This window comes from Botryllus schlosseri, chromosome 15, assembly GCF_051294905.1.
Source record: "Botryllus schlosseri isolate E-star chromosome 15, Bs_hap1, whole genome shotgun sequence".
NCBI classification, from domain to species: Eukaryota; Metazoa; Chordata; class Ascidiacea; order Stolidobranchia; family Styelidae; genus Botryllus; species Botryllus schlosseri.
The window spans coordinates 8,279,173-8,297,530 of record NC_137250.1 but is presented as its reverse complement, the minus strand read 5'-3'; the positions used below and the strand labels follow the sequence as shown (position 1 = coordinate 8,297,530).

Here is an 18,358-nt window from a genome sequence, read left to right as displayed (position 1 = left end):
TTTTTGGTAAAATAGGTACTACTTTATTGCTCAAAAAATATTTTACCGAGATCCATCAAAATTATTCGTCAATTTCATTAGAATTAATTTGATGATGGCTGAGTGCTCCTTGGATGCATATAAAGACATGACTATAATTCATAAATACATTAATATGTCGGCGTGGGTACCGGCTGCAGTCTCGTGTCGATAATATTGGCAATCGACGATACTGATTTGGAAAGACTTGCTAGTTTGTCGAGAGGCTCTGAAACCCGCAGTGACAATTTCAAGGGATTGTAATCTCCCCCATCATCCGGCTTATCATCACTGACTTCGTCAGTGGATGTCTGTCCAGTGAAATCAGAGACGTCGCCAGAGGGCGTCCCACACCTGTTGTTGTCAGAATTAACAGCGTCGTCGTCATCGCCAGCAGACGGAGTATTCTTGTGACTGGTTGAGTTGTCTTTTTTCCATTTCATTCGTCTGTATTAAAATAATTGTATGTTTATTCGTAGAGTATGCTACCACACGACTCGCGCGACAAGATGGTAGTGCGTTCAGCATTCAAATCGGTAGGTGCGGTGACAGGGTTGTAATGACTCGAGTCACGATTTTTTGGTGACTCGACTTTACTCGAGTCATTTTTTCAACAGCAGCGACCAGGTTACATCAAATAGTTATTTGTAAAAATAGGTATTCACGGCTACCCACTATATACACTGAGCACATGGGGTTGCGTGGACCCCTTGGGGGTAGGCCTACGAGGCATCAAATCAGTGGGTACGAAATGCATTATGGAATTATAGGCCTGTAGTCCTACACTATCTGAAGCCAAAAATTATTTTGCAAACCAACAAAAAGTGGAACATTTTATTGGAATATTTATTCAACTCAAACATTTTCTTCGCGCTAGGCAAGATTTCGTGTCAATGGACCTTTTGATTTTACCACCAGAAGTTGTGTTGAAAATGGACAGGGGGTACGACTCGTACGAGTAGTGTTATTGAAAGCTCAAGGGGTACGAGCGCTACAAAGGTAATAGCCTAAAACACTGGGCTAATGATTCTTTCACATGTTTGTCACTAGATGTTTTTGGTATTCAACATCGAGTCGGAAGGAAGTCAGGGGCTGTACAGTGTACAGTAGGCTTACCATATTTTGAAATCTAAAAAGAGGACACTTTTTCAGAAATTTGAGACTTGCAAAAACGGAGAAGAATTCTCAAAAACCGGTGAATTTTTCCCACTTTGTGATCGGTTGACTAAAAAAAAAAAAGGTCATCTTTCCGCCCAGAGCTAAAATCACCGTTTTTCACTCCGAAATACCCGCCATAGCGTCACTTCTGCGCTAATTTACGGCATATCACTCGCAATTTGCTCTAAATCTGACCTCAATTTTCAAAAAAGAGGACAAAATCTCAAAAAAGAGGACAAAAGGGCGTCCTCCGAGGACACTTTCAAATAAGTCAAAAACGAGGACAAATCCTCTTAAAAGAGGACGTATGGTAGGTATTTGGTAACCCTACTGTACAGTAGCGATCAAGGATAATCCGAGGATTATCATCGAAAATCTCACATAACTCCGCTTCTACTGGTCGGAATTGACTCAAATTTGTTTTGCAACGTCTTTGAAGACAGCTCAACAATTTCATGGGGTTGGCACAAAAATTTGAAATTTTTTTTTTCAATTTTCCACAATAAATTAAAAATTTTCATTTGATCTGCGGAGTCCTATACTTGTTAGAATTGAACCAAATTTGATGTGCAGCGTTTTTTAGGGAAACCTGACAATTTAATCAGTGAAGAGCTGGAATCCGGGAAAAAAAGTTATTTTTGAACAGCCCTAGCCTACATGTGAAAACTGCGGCCCGCACTAAAATATTGCGCGGTCAAGAAACGAATTGGAACGAAATTTCGTTTATCCCGAGCGAGCATGCTTGAATGATTCGAATCCCCTTGTAGTTCGATCGCTACAAGTAACCCTACAACAGGAAAGGTCTGTCGTCTCCTTCATATAGCCAAGCAAGTTCGGCTGTTCGCTTTACATGCAACGATTGATTACTATACGCCTGTATACGTCACATTTCACATAACCCGCCGTAATCAGCAGTTGAATGAAACATTACCTATTTTGGAACCAGATCTTTATATGCCTCTCTGTCAAACTCAGCATTGCAGCGAGCTCAATTCTTCTGGGTCTGGATATGTATCTGCTGAAATGAAACTCCTTTTCGAGTTCGAGAAGTTGCCATCTTGCGTAGGCCGTTCTGGTACGTTTGTTTTCTTCGACTTCGGGGTAGAATGGTGACGTCATTCCCATGGCTACATGCGACGGACACAATATTAGTCCAAACGAGGTATGAATATGATCTCACAGTTCATTTTGCGCACCGGTATTCTGTACTTCTATACTATAGCAATGTATTAGATGTGTAACTATAAATGTCTTATTGTGTATTTTCGTAGATTTTTGTAACACAGAGAAAATTTGGTGTTCCGCGAAGGCTTCCAGATTAGCGTAAGTGTTCCCGAGGTGAGCATGAGCAGCACATTAGTTGAGAAGTTGTAATAGTTCACGTCATAGTACACCAGCCACATAGTAGTACGCCAGCAGTACGCGACACGATAGTTGCGATATACAAAACCAAATACAACACCTATAACTTAATTGCAGAAAACAAGTGCAGTGCACCCATCCCAGTACTCAATGTATGTCATTTGATAGCCTTTTCCTTCATCGGTGTTGCTTATGGATTTTTCGTAATCTATAACATCCTTTAATTTTTATAGGGCCTACAAAAATATCGAAGTACTTCCAACTGGTCTACCGGACCAGATTTTTAGATAAGTTTGGAAGCCATACCTGTTCTAGAGCCTCGCATGCTAGAGCCTGTCAGATCCGCTTGCGGTCTACGACTCTACGGACAATGGACAATTGGACAATGGACATCCAGGGACAGGCTCGTGGACGTCATCCACTGTCGTATCGACAAGTGTGGATAGTTGATATGCACGAATTATTTGAAGACTGCAGTGATAACTGTTGTTGAATGTAAAGCCTTCATGGACGTTGGGTTGATAACAATGTAATCATCGAAATAATTCTTTGATTTGATTTCGAATCGGCCGGCTTGTAGATCGAAAACTTTCGCCTTATCATCAGATTTCAACTCGGCCAGAATAACGAAGACCGATTTATGACCGACGGCATATCTTTGTTAGCAAATACGAATCGTTTACCGAAGTCTTATTGGCTGTCATATGTTCGACTTTTATTGCCTTCTCAAGTCAAACTCAGCGACCGCTGCGACATGGTACAAGTAAGAACCTTATCGTAAGCTTTCCTTTGTGCGCTATCTAGTCAAACTATTAATACAGGGAAGTCCCCGTTGACAGCCAGGTAAACAAAATCTTTAAAAACTCTGTCGTAAGTAGAAATGAGTTTGTAATCCATCGCAGCAATATTCTGCGTGTGCCCAATCGAAATATGACAGTTTAGTGATGTCGTTCTCATGCTCGCGCCGGTTAAATGGCATACATGGCGGGGAAACAAAGGGTTGTAAATCAATCAACAGCACCTTCGGAAAAGCCTCGCACTAGAGCGGGACTGATTTAATTACGAATGAGCGTTCGCGTCGCATTTAACAAATTCTGACACTTTCGCAGCTAATGAACGACCGCACCGTTTGATGAATCTAATATCGCAAAACAGTGCAATTGAAGCACTATGACATGACGCTGTTGCACACACACGATATGGAGACGAAGAGTTGAACGAATTTCGAGTTTCAAGGTCAACTGTGTTGCGAATTTGACCTTTAAATCCGAAGCCAGAATTTATTTCGTATCATCTCCAAATTCAATTCCAAGTCCGGTGATGACTGATATGTATTCAACAGTCACGCGATAACTGAGAATTATTACAAATTTCATGCCCAAATTACATGCCCAAATCCGACATCAAATTCAGAAAAATCATAAATCCAACTGGCAAAATCATTTTCTTGCTTATCTCTGATAAAGACGCACTGATGACGTGCTGTAGTTCCGTAATTTGATCGCTTTGATCCCGAAGTTTCTTATATTATTCGAGCAATTAGAAATAGGTCACCACAGACTATGTCGCTGGGCCAAAACCCCAATTCTTACCATTCAATAGAGCCGCGGAAAACTAGGCATATTCTTTAGCTGTAGCAATGTAAGAGTAACCGCCTCGTGACCTCCATAGTAGCAGGAGTAAACAGTATATAGGCAAGATTCCTCAGTAAAATCAACACGAACGGTTTCACATCATTGTTTCAGAGTGATACATGGTTGCTGGGTGGCTCATAATTCAGTTGGACATGCTAATATTTGCCCAAATCTTATCGGTCTAATTTCATAGCGCGTGTATCGTAATCGCGGAAGATTCAATACGTCTATCACGATGTAACAACTGAGTTATATTTTCTAAGTGGGTAATCGTATATCCAGCCATAAATTACATCTCCCGCCGTCTGTATTTATTGCTGTAAGTTGATATCTTTCCATGGAACTGTAAAATACACATTTGCCTGTATCCTATTTGTAAATGTACTTGAATGGGCCTACTATACATTATAATATAGATTTAAGTAACTTGGTATAGAGCAGTGGTTCTCAACCTTTTTTTAACCTCGCGAACCAGTGAAACTTCAAAACCAATCTGGCGGACCTTTGAACCTTCAAAAACTGAAATTCTCCCTAGATTTAATTACGACAACTTGAACGTAATGTCGGAAACTTCATTTAATGATGACTTTTTGATACTTGATATTTATACGTGGTTCTATTGAAGTTTCTACAAGGCGAAGTTCGAAAAGTCCTGTTAAATACCACTAACTTGAATGTGATTGTTCGATTTCCTTTGAAAGAAATGCGACTTTGCTATTTGCTGTAGACTCTATTTTACTGCCAAGACGTATTTAATTGAAATTTGTTTAAAAGAATCCTAGCTTTTACACATACAGTGTCCTAAACGAGTTGTAGGCTATACCCTTTGACAGTTTTTATACCACATGTACCATTGTGACGAACGCCTATGACCTCTCTATTGCGACGCCATGCAAAAAACTGACCCACACTTCTAAATAAGTTCACAATGTGATTTTTATTTCTTTAATCAATGAAAAAGCACCCAACGTCTTGCGTTTTGGAAATGATATATAAACTTCTAATATATCTGGCGGACCGGCAGGAAACTTGTCACGGACCTTCGGTTGAGAACCACTGGTATGGGGCACATCCCTGATTATTGGAATTTTGAGGTAGATTTGATAATACACAGAAGCTTTTGTTTACGCAGGTTGGCATATAGATATTTGTACATGAATTTTCTATTGAACATGATGATATATATCTGGAAATGGTTATCCTATCATGTATATGTGGTTTAGCCCAGGGGTTCTCAGCCGCCGGTCCGCGACGGCTTTCCTGCCGGTCCGTCAGGTATATCACAATTTTATACCTTATTTTCAAGATGCAATATTCCGAAGGCTTGTCTATCGATAAAATAAATAAAACATCACATTTTAAACTTCGTAAGGTAACATTATAGGCCTGCTGTAAACAAATTCGATTTGACTTGAGGTTCAAGCCTTGTCATCTTACGACATGCGATCGACTAGTTCGAGCTGACTCGCAAAACCGCGCTGTTTGCACGATCATTTGTTTTCGATTCACTCATTTTAAGCAGGGCCGGAACTGCCACACCCCAAGCGCCCCAATTTAAGGGTGCCAAGCTTCCAGGGGCCCATTTTTTTCGTGAATAAAGATAAATTATTGGGTATATCTTCAAACTTCATCCACCTTTAAAAAAATTCGTGTTTTGTCAGATTTGCTGTCAGTAAATGGGTGCCCTTCCCCCAAGAAATACGCAGGATTTATAGGAATAGGCATTGCGGCGTCAGCTAGTTCCGCGCCACGTCGCACCAATACATGATGAAGTTTAGGCTAACATGGGACTCCGAAAAGTGTGCCCAAATTCTGCAGCGAGTAAATCTTGGTCGGGAAGTATTGCGTTTTGTTGACCAAAAATTTCGATATATATACGTCAAATGTCCGTAGGTGCCTAACTGTCTGGTAATGAATTTCTCTATCCGAACAATCTGTACCTCACAGAACAAATGCCATCCTAGATAAGAAGTAATTTGCCATTGAAGAAATACCAATTTGGTATCGTGTGTGAGTTTTTATTTAGTACGCTTGGGCGATTTCAATATCTATTCAACATACAACAGACATAGTAGGTCACAAATTAATGACATGCAACGAAGTAATTATTCAAAAACAGGCCCGTCCGAATATGTTTAGTTTATTTTTGATTAAGTGCCATAAATTTTCTAAGATGACACCTCACTCAGATCTACCGAAAAATCTGATGATTCTGAGAGGATTAAAAACTTATGACAATATATGCGTTATTATCAATTTTATTGACCGATGCGGTCATGGATTTTAGAAAATTAGGCTACGTATACTCTCTACCTTCACCGAATAAAACGAATGTGCTCACAAGTACTGGTGAAAACATCCATCCAACCGTGGAGGGACCAAAGCCAACGTTTTTTTTGCAGGGTGGGCCGACGAACAGCTGTAAGCTGTTGTGAGGTGTTTTTGTGTAGCGCTTTGCACTCGAAGTACCCATAGTACCTCACGTCTGGATGTAGTGTGCAATGAGCAAGTTAGCATTACAAGTGCTCGGCTCGGCTACGAACCGCTTCTCCTAACGATATTGTCGAAGTGACGAATATTATTCGAGTTTGCGTGGTCGGTCAAGTCCACGGGCTTCGGCTCGAAAGATTGTAAACGACTCTTGGCGGTAGCACGTTTATCTGGGAAAGGCAATTTTACCCAGACTCATCAGATTCACTACCGTAAAATAACATGTATACCATCATGAACATAATTAATTACGATCAAAACCCTCAAAATGTCACTCTTTAGCACCATATACTTGCCGAAAAAACGGTTGCATACTTGGCATTTTGGGTTGATTTCAATTTTTGAAAGTCCACCGGTCAGCCAAATATTTTTTGAAATTTTACCGGTCCGCGGGGTGAAAAAGGTTGAGAACCACTGGCTTAGCCTATAAATTCATAGATGTATATAAACAAAAGATCAAAGTCATGTCAATGCTGAATCAGCGAAAATTCTGCGAGGTAAAATCAGTTGTCAATGATGGTATTCAAATACAAATAGCGTTAGTTAGTCAAGTAACTATCTTGATGAAACTGCGTTGCTCGTATCGTAAATATCGCCCGCTATGCTGTTAACGTATCGAAAAATATTATGTATTAGACGTAACGGTAATGGTGCTACAATGAGGTAGGCTTACCGCATGTCCTCTTTACTCAAGAAATGGTATTAGGAGTACGCTAAAAATGCCCAAATGTCCTCTTTTTTCTCATTTCGAATTAGTTCCGCTTATACTTTTCAACAAATAATTCAAGCGAGACGTTGCATTTATTTCCAAAAATACTGTAGCCATGAAACCTACCGAATTGCTTGTTTTTTAAAAAAGGTTTTCAACAAATTTCCCTACCAGCCCTCTCTTCTTGATCGTTATTGCGAACATTTTTCGACGTTCACAGTAACATCTAGGCTTTTTTGCAAGCGAAGATCTGGCGCAAGTTGAAACACATCGTAACGAAAGTACCGCTAGTCATGTCGACAATAGTTCGTGATTTTACATGCGCACATGCTGAGTTAACCTCGAACTTGAGGTCTGTGTCATATGGTGCATGAAAAATGGACAGAATATTTCCAGAATTATAGAACCGAAGAAATGTTTAGTAAACTGTTAAAAATCACGAAATTTTATTTTAGCATTAAGGCTCATAATGCGAATGTTGACCGCATTTTTTCTTTGATGCAACCAGAATGGTGCAAAGAAAGATAGGGCCGTTAGGGATGGTGTGAACCTCCGAAAGGTTCAGGTTTGTGTGAACGCGAACCTTTTTGAAAGGTTCTGTGTGAACGCGAACGTGAACCTCATGACGTCACGTGACGTCATATTGCCAATTCCAACCCTATATTTCAATACAGTGATAGCCTATATTTATATCAATGTGCACGATACCTAGCGACGACTCGGGTCACATAATGCCACAATGCTGAATTAGATATTGACGTTCTAAACATCACGAAATGTATCAGCTGAGGCAATCAAATGACATAAAAATCCCATAAAATCGATATCTTCCGTCTCTTTGCCAACGATTTCGACGAGGACTTACAAGGGAATACAAGCTTACGCCTTAACTGCCTAGGCCAGATATTGATATTGAGCAGAGTGTCAAACGGGTTTCTATACTTGCTACCGATATTACCCTATTAACAAAAGTTATACAGCATCAGTAGCCAAACCCAAATCGCATGGATTTTGTTTCTATGTTACAATAAACATATAAACTAAAGAATGACCCCGTACACCTGCTAGATTTTTTACATCATGACAACGATACCAATTCCATTGATTGGTTGAATAAGTGTCGTTCGCTGACTACATGTAGTGGATTTCGTTTTTGATGCTGTGTCATTACGGGTCAAGCTCAAAGCAGAGAGTCACAAATATCTACAAATGGAAAGCTGGATATTCCGAGCAAATTTTTGCAACAAAGCAAAAGACAAAAAAGCCTAGAAAAAGGCCCGACGAAAGAAAGCACTCACAATGAATGAAAAAGAACTAGTAGAAAGGGCCGCGACTTCAAGGAGATCAACATCGAAAAAGCACTGTGACATCGGGCACTCTAGGTCGAGGTGGATGTCAGAGTAAATGATCGCTACTGATGCGTGTCGTTCAGCATCCTCCTATCTGTTCATGACATCGCATTGTGTCTTATCGCATTGTACATTGTGTGTGACTTGTTCAGATCAAAAATATAACTCAACCATGTTATGTTATGTTAAGCAAGTAAAATTTTTGAAATTGCGAAGGTGCATATTATGCTCGTTTAGTGTTGACTTTTTTATGCTGCAAGCGCTATGCATAAGATGGTCCGCAGTTGAAATGCAATAAATTTCAACGAACGATGTTATAATAAAGTGAAAATTGTAATATATGAAAATGGTTCACAGTGCAGAACCTACCAAGGTTCGTTTGCGAACGTGAACGTCTAAATTCCTGAGATCCACACACAGAACGCAAACGTGAACCTCACGTTCACATCATCCCTAGGGCCGATTAGTCGGATCAGTGTCAAGCATCTTAACCTTTGCATATAATTTCAATAATATTTCAAGATCTCGCTAAAAGTGATCATTGTTTATTTGCAAAAGTTAAGGGAGCCGCATAGTGTTCATGGACTGAATCTGGACAATAAATATGATCTGTTGTTTTTGCATCTGTTTTTGTAACTTTTCCGCAACTACCAATGAAATCTAAAACATGTTCGAGCGTAACAATTTTACTTTAGTGTTACTTGCAGGCAAAAGACTCCCCTGCATGCTGAAGATATGATAGGCTTACAAGGAAGTTACTTTTGACAACTATTCATCGATGTAAATGTTATATTGCTAAGTTGCTATTTTAATCTCAGTCGCAAAGTCGTCAGTAATGTATCTCAACATTCTATTTTGTTTTGGTAAACATATATATTTAATTCCAAAATTGTTGAGGCAGAAGATGAATAATCCAATACCAAGACCACTTGAGTGTGGCGAGAAAATATACTTAACATACTTTAACTTCAATAAGAATTGCGCACTACTATAGCAAGTAATTTAACATTGCTTATACGTGTGAATCTCATACTTCAGGAAAAATCTATCAGTGTAAAATGCTAAATAACGCGCACTACATAAATCAAGCGGTCTGACGTGCATAGATATGCTCCTATACTTTTCGCGGCTATTTACCCTTATAAATGACACGCGATTTAATACAGCCAGCGCATTACAATTTACAGCAAATAATTCATGTTTGGAGACAACTGTAATGAAAGTTGTAATGTGTCGGGTGCGTGAGAATAATTTCGACTGCACACTCATTTATTTTCGCGATGCGCTCATAATTCACATTGTCGTGTGTGCTCGGTTTCAGTATATTAGACTTAACGCCTAACATAAATATTACGATCTCCTTTCTTGATCGTGCGATGTGTGAATAATAGCTTGCGCTATAAACGTAACTCTCCATTCATCAGTTTTAATCAAACTTTAGGAAAAGTTGCATCGCTTTGTCTCTCGGGAAATCCGTGGGAAAGATATAACCGCGCCGGTGGAAACAATATTCAACTATGAATTCACGTTTCATCGTATATTTTATGCTTAATATGTAGTATTATGGTTATATTACTCATATATATATATATGTCGATTACTTTTATACCTCTTTTGGTCAATATTGACTTATTTATTATGTATTGGCATCAGTTGAAATGAAAAAAAATGTATCGCAGATTGCGCATGTTCAAGTTCGTTATCCAATAAAAAAAGCGCGTAAACAGAGCAATAATAATGGGTTGGGTTTTACATCCAAAGCTAGTTAAGATCAGAATAATTCATTTTTGTAACTTTGGGAAAGTAGGTCATCGTTCGTCTGATCAATTTATCTGGTCACGTTACTCTTATACAGAGAAACCATACTTTTATGATGCGCTGATAAGAATATGTACTGGGTAGAGTATCCACTTGTATCGTGGTCTTGGGTGGTAATCCAGTGATACAAGGAGATTTATAAGTATTGAAGACTATGATGATATAGAATGCTAGTGCGGAATTGTTGACCTGATGGTCTTTTGAACCACCGTATAAGATCTATAAAAAGAAGTGGACAACGGTCAATAATGGAATACCAAAATGAGATGCAGGAAAGTTTAGGGATGGTGTGAACCTCTGCAAAGTTCAGGTTCGTGTGAACGCGAACCTTTTTGAAAGGTTGTGTGCGAGCTCGAACGCGAACCTCGTGACGTCACGTGACATATTGCTAATTCCGACCCTACATTTCAGTGTAGTGATTGCCTATATTAATGTACATTTACAGTTGTACACGATAGCGACGACTCGGGCCACATAATGCCACAATGCTGAAGTACATATTGACGTTTCAAACGTCGCCAAACGCATCAACTGGGGCACTCAAATGATATATTAATCCCATGAAATCAATATCTTCCGTTGCTTTGCCAACAATTTCGACGAGGACGTGCAAGGGAATATAAGCTTACGCCTTAACGGTCTGGGCCAGACTGGAAAATGCATTCGGCGTCTCAGTATTGCTACGTTAATATTGAGTTGAGTGTAAAACGGGTTTCTATACTTGCTACCGATGTTTCCCCATCAACAAGTTTACAGCAGTATAGCTAACACTCCAATCGCACGGATTTGGTTTTATGACACATAAAATATAAGAAATCAAGATGGACCACGTATACGCTTGCTAGATTCTCTACATCAGGCAACGATATCAACTTCATTTATTGGTTGAATAAGAATCATTCGCGGACTACCTACATGTAGTGTATTTCGCTTTTGATGTTGTGTGATTGCGGTTCAAGCTCACAGTGGAGAGTCACTAAATCTTCGAGCAAACTTATGTAACAAAGCAAGTGAAATTTTTGAGAGTGTCAAGGGGCATTCTCGTATCGTTGATTTTTATACGCTGCCAGCGCAATGCATATATAGTGGCCAGCAATTGAAATGCAATAAATGTCAACCAAAGATGTTATAATGAAGTGAAAATTGTAATATATGAAAAAGGTTCACAGTGCAGAACCTACCAAGGTTCGTTTGTGAACCTCTAAATTTCTGAGGTTCACACACAGAACGCGAGCTCACGTTCACACCATCCCTGCAGGAAATAAGATTTCTTCACTATAAGAAAATGCAATGAAGACTCAAAAATCATAATTGGCGATTACAGGATAAGACGAATTCAGTGGTGCTTGGGGGTAATATTTTGGTCTTTAAAAAGGATCGTAACACAGAAATTGACGATCAAATCGGCGCATTTCACAGCGAGGACATTACGATGAAACGCATATTAAGGGCAATGGAGTATGAAATATTTAGTGTTGATTAATTTACCCTACAGAATTGCGTTCAGACTGTTCAGACTGAATACAGGCTTGCATAGTATAATGTAACCATATAACCCAGTAAACATTCAATATGATGTGTACATAAGCGACGACGTCTGTGAATCAAATATCTACTTCTCTTATCGTGAAAGGTAATCACGTAATATGTTACTGAATCAGAGGCAGGCCACACAGTAGCCAAAAGAGTAACAATTAAATTACTTTTTGAAGACTTCGAGTGTCGTCGAGTACTACACAAACATTGGGACCTTATCAGGTATCTTTCGGTGCATTCCAAATTGTAAAATCTGACCTCGACTAAACAATAAAGTCGTTTGATGTTGCGTTGCTTCGTGCTTGCATCGTTGTTTCGCTTGTGGTTAAGAGTTAAATTACATTTCGATGAGGATAAAACATTTATAGAAGCACATTGTAGATTAAACTTAAAGATGATAATTTCAAATCTGCCCTGTGTTGGATAGTCAACATTTTTTACCCAGCTCCATCACAGGAAGATGTTTGCGCGCAATGGCAACGGAAAATATAATGGTGAGACCTATTACTAATTACAAGACTTGCGATTTTGTACAATCTCGACAGCGCCACGACTTTAAAAATCCGATGAATGATGGGAGAACAGTATCTCCTTGGTTAGCCCCCCAATTTCACAGCTATAGGTTGTGTTTCTTATGATTTGCTAAAATCACTCATGTTTAACTCAAATGTATCCACCTCCGTCATGCGACTTTCAAGACCGGGTGAACAACGCTATCTCTTGTTGACAATTCAGCCTTGTTATTTCGTTTGAAGTCAATACCCAGCGTAACGCAACAATTCCCAGCGAAGTTGTCATGACTGCATGGCGGTTCCTATGTGGAAATACATAAATTCTATATCATACAGTCAGAATACGTTGAATTATACCCAATTCAATTCAATTCAATTTATTTCTAAAATTTCTATGATTTCAATACACCACAAGACTACGATATAATGAACGATAGGAGCATGTCGCAACGACTTGGAGTAGTCTTCGAAATCATACACCCACCTATGGCCTAGGGCCTAGGCGATGTGAAAAAGGAAACGTGCACATTGCACACCCAAAGGTAAAATTAATTTAGTTGGGAGTTTGCTCGGGCTTCATTTGTCCGAAACCATTGATAAAATATTCTGTTTTGTTGCAGCTTTACGAAGATATTGCAAACAAGGATAAGGTCTCGTCCGGAATCCTCCCCGCACAACAAAGCCTCCATGGTCCTCATGAAAACCATAATAATGGTCAGTGTATGGGTCATATTTTATATGCGGATGCGGATCATCATTGGAATTCATATACAGGACCAGTTTTGATCTTTTCTTATAACTGAATTGGCAGGGAGACCACTTGCATGTCAGAACTGCTGCCTGCAGATCGAAACGGCTACGTCATCAGCACACCCGCCCTGTGATTGAAGTACACTAATGGAGACAGTCTGCGCTCGTGGTAGTTATACGTCGACAAATAATCACGTTTGATAAGGGTGCTGTCTGGCACATGGAGGCCCGTGCTGAGTGACAGATCATCGAGGTACTTAATCTCAATTCCGTTCCGACAAGTTCATCCCGATCGGCTATCAATAATATCATGTCATCACGTTGTTGCATGGCATTATAGCATGACGCATATGGACCTAAAACGCCAATTTCGAGTAATACACAATACGCATAGTACAGAATTTAAGTCAACGCGATATATACTACAACCACATACGCGGAATGACAATGCATTGGCGCCATTTTATATTTTCCGTGTTGTACAAACTGCATACTGCATATGCATCATATGTCGAATGTCTTTTAGGGAAGCAGTAACAAGCTGAAAGTTACATTCTACTTTATTATAGGAGTAGCTCAAACACGCAATATTCAAATCGTTCAAGATTTAAAAAGTCCGGAGCCTTATACCTTTTTGCTTCTATTGAGAAATTCTAGTTGTAGGCTACATCTTGGGTGAAGTCACATGTTCTTTATTCAATGTATGATCTTATAACACAAGATATTGTGATCAAATTACTACCAACATGACCATCAGGTGGCGGTTAAATTAGGAACAGTTCTGTGTAGGTGGTTATAAGGCGGTATCCAATCGCAATACAGCAAAATCACTATAATTTATGGAATTTTCAGTACAGGCGTTTTAGGAGTTTTCGAATTAGGAGACCACCTATAGATTGGGAATATACGTGGGAATTTTCCATTTAAGGTCATCGCTCATTGAAAATCCAAATATGAGTCATCAGACTTTACCATCTTAATTTATGAGGTACGATGATTACTTTTACATGGCAAATATAACAATATATATAATTTGACCTTGTCCATTCGTGATATAATACACCAGCGATGGCCTAACTGCGGCTCTTTAATGATTGCACTATTTTACGCGCACTTCCCCTTCTTGTCGAGAGGTTTAACCCTACTTTAAGAAGGAAAGAACGTAGTGCAATGCATTCTATCAAGTATTAACAATATGCTGGTTTATTCTGTTCGCATTATTTCTTGCCTTACGCGATTGCGGCTATACACTGTGAGATTTAAGGAACTCAACTCTCGATTCACACGAACGTTTCATGTGCGACAATATGCATAGTGATCAACAATAAACTTGATAAACCGCGGTAGCGCAGGTCACGTTCAACTCCGGGCGGACGACGGTGCGTATACGACGCTTACATGAGTATTGTAGGCGAGCTATACTAGCCATCAATAACTGCAGAACCAACAAAGTGTCGCTGATATTGCAAAAGGACCGCATGAACAGGAAATATAATTTTTGAAACAGAATGTGAGGAAGAGCTTGTATTCTCATATATAATGTTAAACCTGTGTGTTTTAGTGGCTTGTCATTACGAGATCAACACGAAAACCTTTCCAGTAATTACCCATATAAGTCGCAGTTACACATCATCAATCTATGTTACAAAATCTTTAGATACATTTACTGCTGTCTTTTACGCCGCTACGGCAAGGCCGGAAAATCGCTTCCGCAGCGAAAATCTGCCGCGTATCCACCGAGCATTAATGCTGATCGGCAATATTATTGGCTATATCAGTGGTTCCCAACCTTAGTCGTCTTGCAGACTCCATCGGTAAATTTTTTTAAGGCTGAATCCCCCCTATAAATTCATTATTGTAAAATCTCGTTAACTCTCGTGTTTTCGTCCAAGAATAAAATAAATTATTACAATACTAATAAAATGTAGTCATTGAGAAACATAATAGAAGTATCAATACAGTCGCAACGGTAATTTCGAGTTTTAAAAAACTATTTTGGAAATGATAGAGAGCTTTTTCTGTCAAAGATGTGCCGAAATTCGTATTAAATATTCAGTATTTCACTACTGGCCAAGTCAGCATATATATTTAATTCGATATGGATCATATCAATTTGTCATAACTTTTGCAACTTATTTTACAGCTTCCGGGAGCTTCCTAAATTCTCAGAATTAATTTAGTATAATTCTTTAAAACGTCCGTAAGAATTTTGTATTGCAACTTTTTGCAACTTTTTATATTTTTTCGTGCAGATTTTTACTGCAACTTTTATCAATGCTCTCATGTAGGTTCCAAATCCTAAGAACAATAAAGTGTATGAATGATCCAATTAATAGCGAAGAAAGAAATGAAACAGCCATGCACCCCGCATCTCTCAGACTATTGGATTGTACAACAATGGAACGTTTCGAGTATCTCATACCTAATAGTTCAGAATCATTATAAATGCAACTTTTCACTGCAACTTTGTTAAAATTCTGTGGAACTTTTTCACGATTTATAGAGCAACAGAAACTTGCCCTAGTCACCACCAGTGCAGAATCACTATCTTGGGATGAATGCACTCCCGTAATTTCGATCTGGAATGCCAACCTTTATCTCCCCAGACGCGAGCGCTTGTAAATTCAACGAGCGAATTAATTCACATTCTCATTGCTTCTTCCAAACTGGTAGAATTGAATTGTACACTGTACAGTGAAAAACACATCATTTCCAATGTACAAATGCATCAATTTCCTATCTGAAGTTCCTTTCGAGTGAATATTCGATTTCAGTAATTACTCTTCCGATTATACTATCTAAATTGTGATACGGTATCACATTGTTTATACGTTCATTACCTACGGATTATCTCGAATTTTGAGATATCAAGTAACGTAAGCTTGAAAACTCGCTCATTCAAAAATCATTTAGGCACAAGGCATTGCACGAAGTCACTGATTTTGAATATACTTTTGATCCATCTCAGCCGCATTGCCCGTCTGTGAATGGCGAAATTCCTTCCAAGGGGGATTCGCCCGGCTGGGAATCACTGGACTCTATGTAGTATATATAATGTATTTTAAATTGTAATTTATTATAAACTTTTACATAAATGCCATCGTTTTTCTTACAAAACTTTGATTCGATATATAGGCATAAAAGGGATGGGGTAAAAAGGTCCTGGTTCGTGTCAACACGGACATATTACAGTAAGTGACATCACGATGCTGAAACACAAATAGCTTATTATTTTATTGTTATACGTCGCCATTTAACTATATACTGTTATAAGATATCGCATGGCCAATAGATATCGCAGGAATCGTAGTCACTGATCAGAGCACGTTTAGTGTCATTCAAAAGATGCCACTTGTGAGTTGTGACTATGTTACAAGATAGAAATGTTTTATTTTGGAGGTCAATTTCTAATAGACCTAATGTTCGTTTTCGGCCCATAACGACCGCGAATCTTTGGAAGGAACAACTTTGCACCAATTATGCCAAATAGCACTACCCTGTTCATCATAACAAATATCATCGGGTTTATTTCTGAAATTGCAGGCTTCCAGTGTGATGTTTGGTAGAATTAATCAATCAATTGCGAGGCCTAAATTTTCAATTCCTGTTCATCATATCAATCCTAGTACGTATGTTACTGTATTGGTTGATATAGGACCGTCTGAACAGTAATAATTTTCAATTTTACCTTGCTGCCATTGCGCTTTCCATTCGTAGTGGTGTGACTTGGTCGTTTTCATCCACGGGAACTTGAGAGCTTTATTTTTCGCATCCGCGTCACAACTAGATTCTGTATCATCAGTTTCTGTACTGCGGTTTCGATTGGCATCGTTGCGAAAAGGTCCCGTGGTGTACTCGAACGGCGGAGAGTGTTGGGATTTGAATGCCGGTTGTGTTTGACCGTAAACTGGAATTGAACCGTAAGAGTTTGTGGGAATGTACCCGTTCGAGTAACCTGACGGTGAGATGTATCTTTCTCTGTTTGAGTCCCAAAATGAATCGGCGAAACTGTAACTGTCGACTGCGATAGGCTCCCCTTTCGGAACGTGATGCGCATTTTGCGGGAATTTCGAAAAGCGCTGCCCCGTAACAGCTCGACCGACGCCACCCGGGAATTCTTGATATGGTGTCGAAAAGTCAAACGGAGCTTCCTGTTCTGGTACGACCCGTGTGGTGTATTCCAAGTTGGGGGTCTTATCATGTTGTGCGTACGGATGATTGTTCCAAATTCCCGCGTCCGGTCGGAATGAGGCGTATTCGCTATCGTTTGGTTGCTTCTCTGCAGGCCAACTTTTGACATGACCCATATAATAGGGGTGGGACTCGATTGCTGGCATTGAAGAGTATTTCAGGGATACATGATCGCACATTATTCTACTGTATTTTTCACTTGGTTGAAGTACTGACAGAAGAAATATTGTAAATTTTAGCAACGGAATTGACTTAAATTTTGCTACCGGTATATCCTGCGTTTGTGGACACAATGTCAAGAACCGTCCACGGAGCATGGATATGATAGCTACAATAGTATAATTGCTATAACTAGAGTTATTTCGACTATGTACCGCTCCTGATAGGATGGTAATAGTATACCCTGTATGAGTGCGGAGTGGATTTATATACCACTCGCTTATATATTAACGGCGCCCACGTTAGTAATCTCAGTATTTATTGGAGAATCTATCGTTGCGATTGACATAAATATAGTTAAATACATCTCGTATGAGTTAGATTTATTGTATTTTCCTTTCGCAAAGCTGAACAAATCTCGCAGGCCTCACACACGCTGAATGTTTCCACAATCGTGTTTAAACCGCGGTGTCTGTCTAAGCTTTAATGTAACTTGCTGGACATGAACGTAATAAAGGCTGATTAATTGCATCTGCGGTAAATCTCTCCGGCCACCGAAGCACCGTAGTGTATCAAATTGAATATGCGTTGTCGCATCAGAAATCACCGCCATTTTGTTTTACCTGGATAAATACAGACAAAGGCAATATGTGAAATCGCCGTCAGATAATA

At 39.3% G+C, this 18,358-nt stretch overlaps 1 protein-coding gene across 1 annotated transcript; it reads right to left on the bottom strand.

Annotated features, from left to right (window-relative positions):
• LOC145457219 (uncharacterized) lies at positions 1-17,816 on the bottom strand. The gene is made up of 3 exons (XM_080335403.1): positions 17,025-17,816; positions 2,108-2,303; positions 1-465 (listed from the first exon to the last, which is right to left on the bottom strand). The coding sequence occupies exons 1-3, from the start codon at positions 17,704-17,706 to the stop codon at positions 150-152; spliced, it is 1,194 nt and encodes a 397-aa protein (XP_080191529.1). The 5' UTR covers positions 17,707-17,816; the 3' UTR covers positions 1-149.
• Positions 17,817-18,358: the final 542 nt, after the last annotated feature.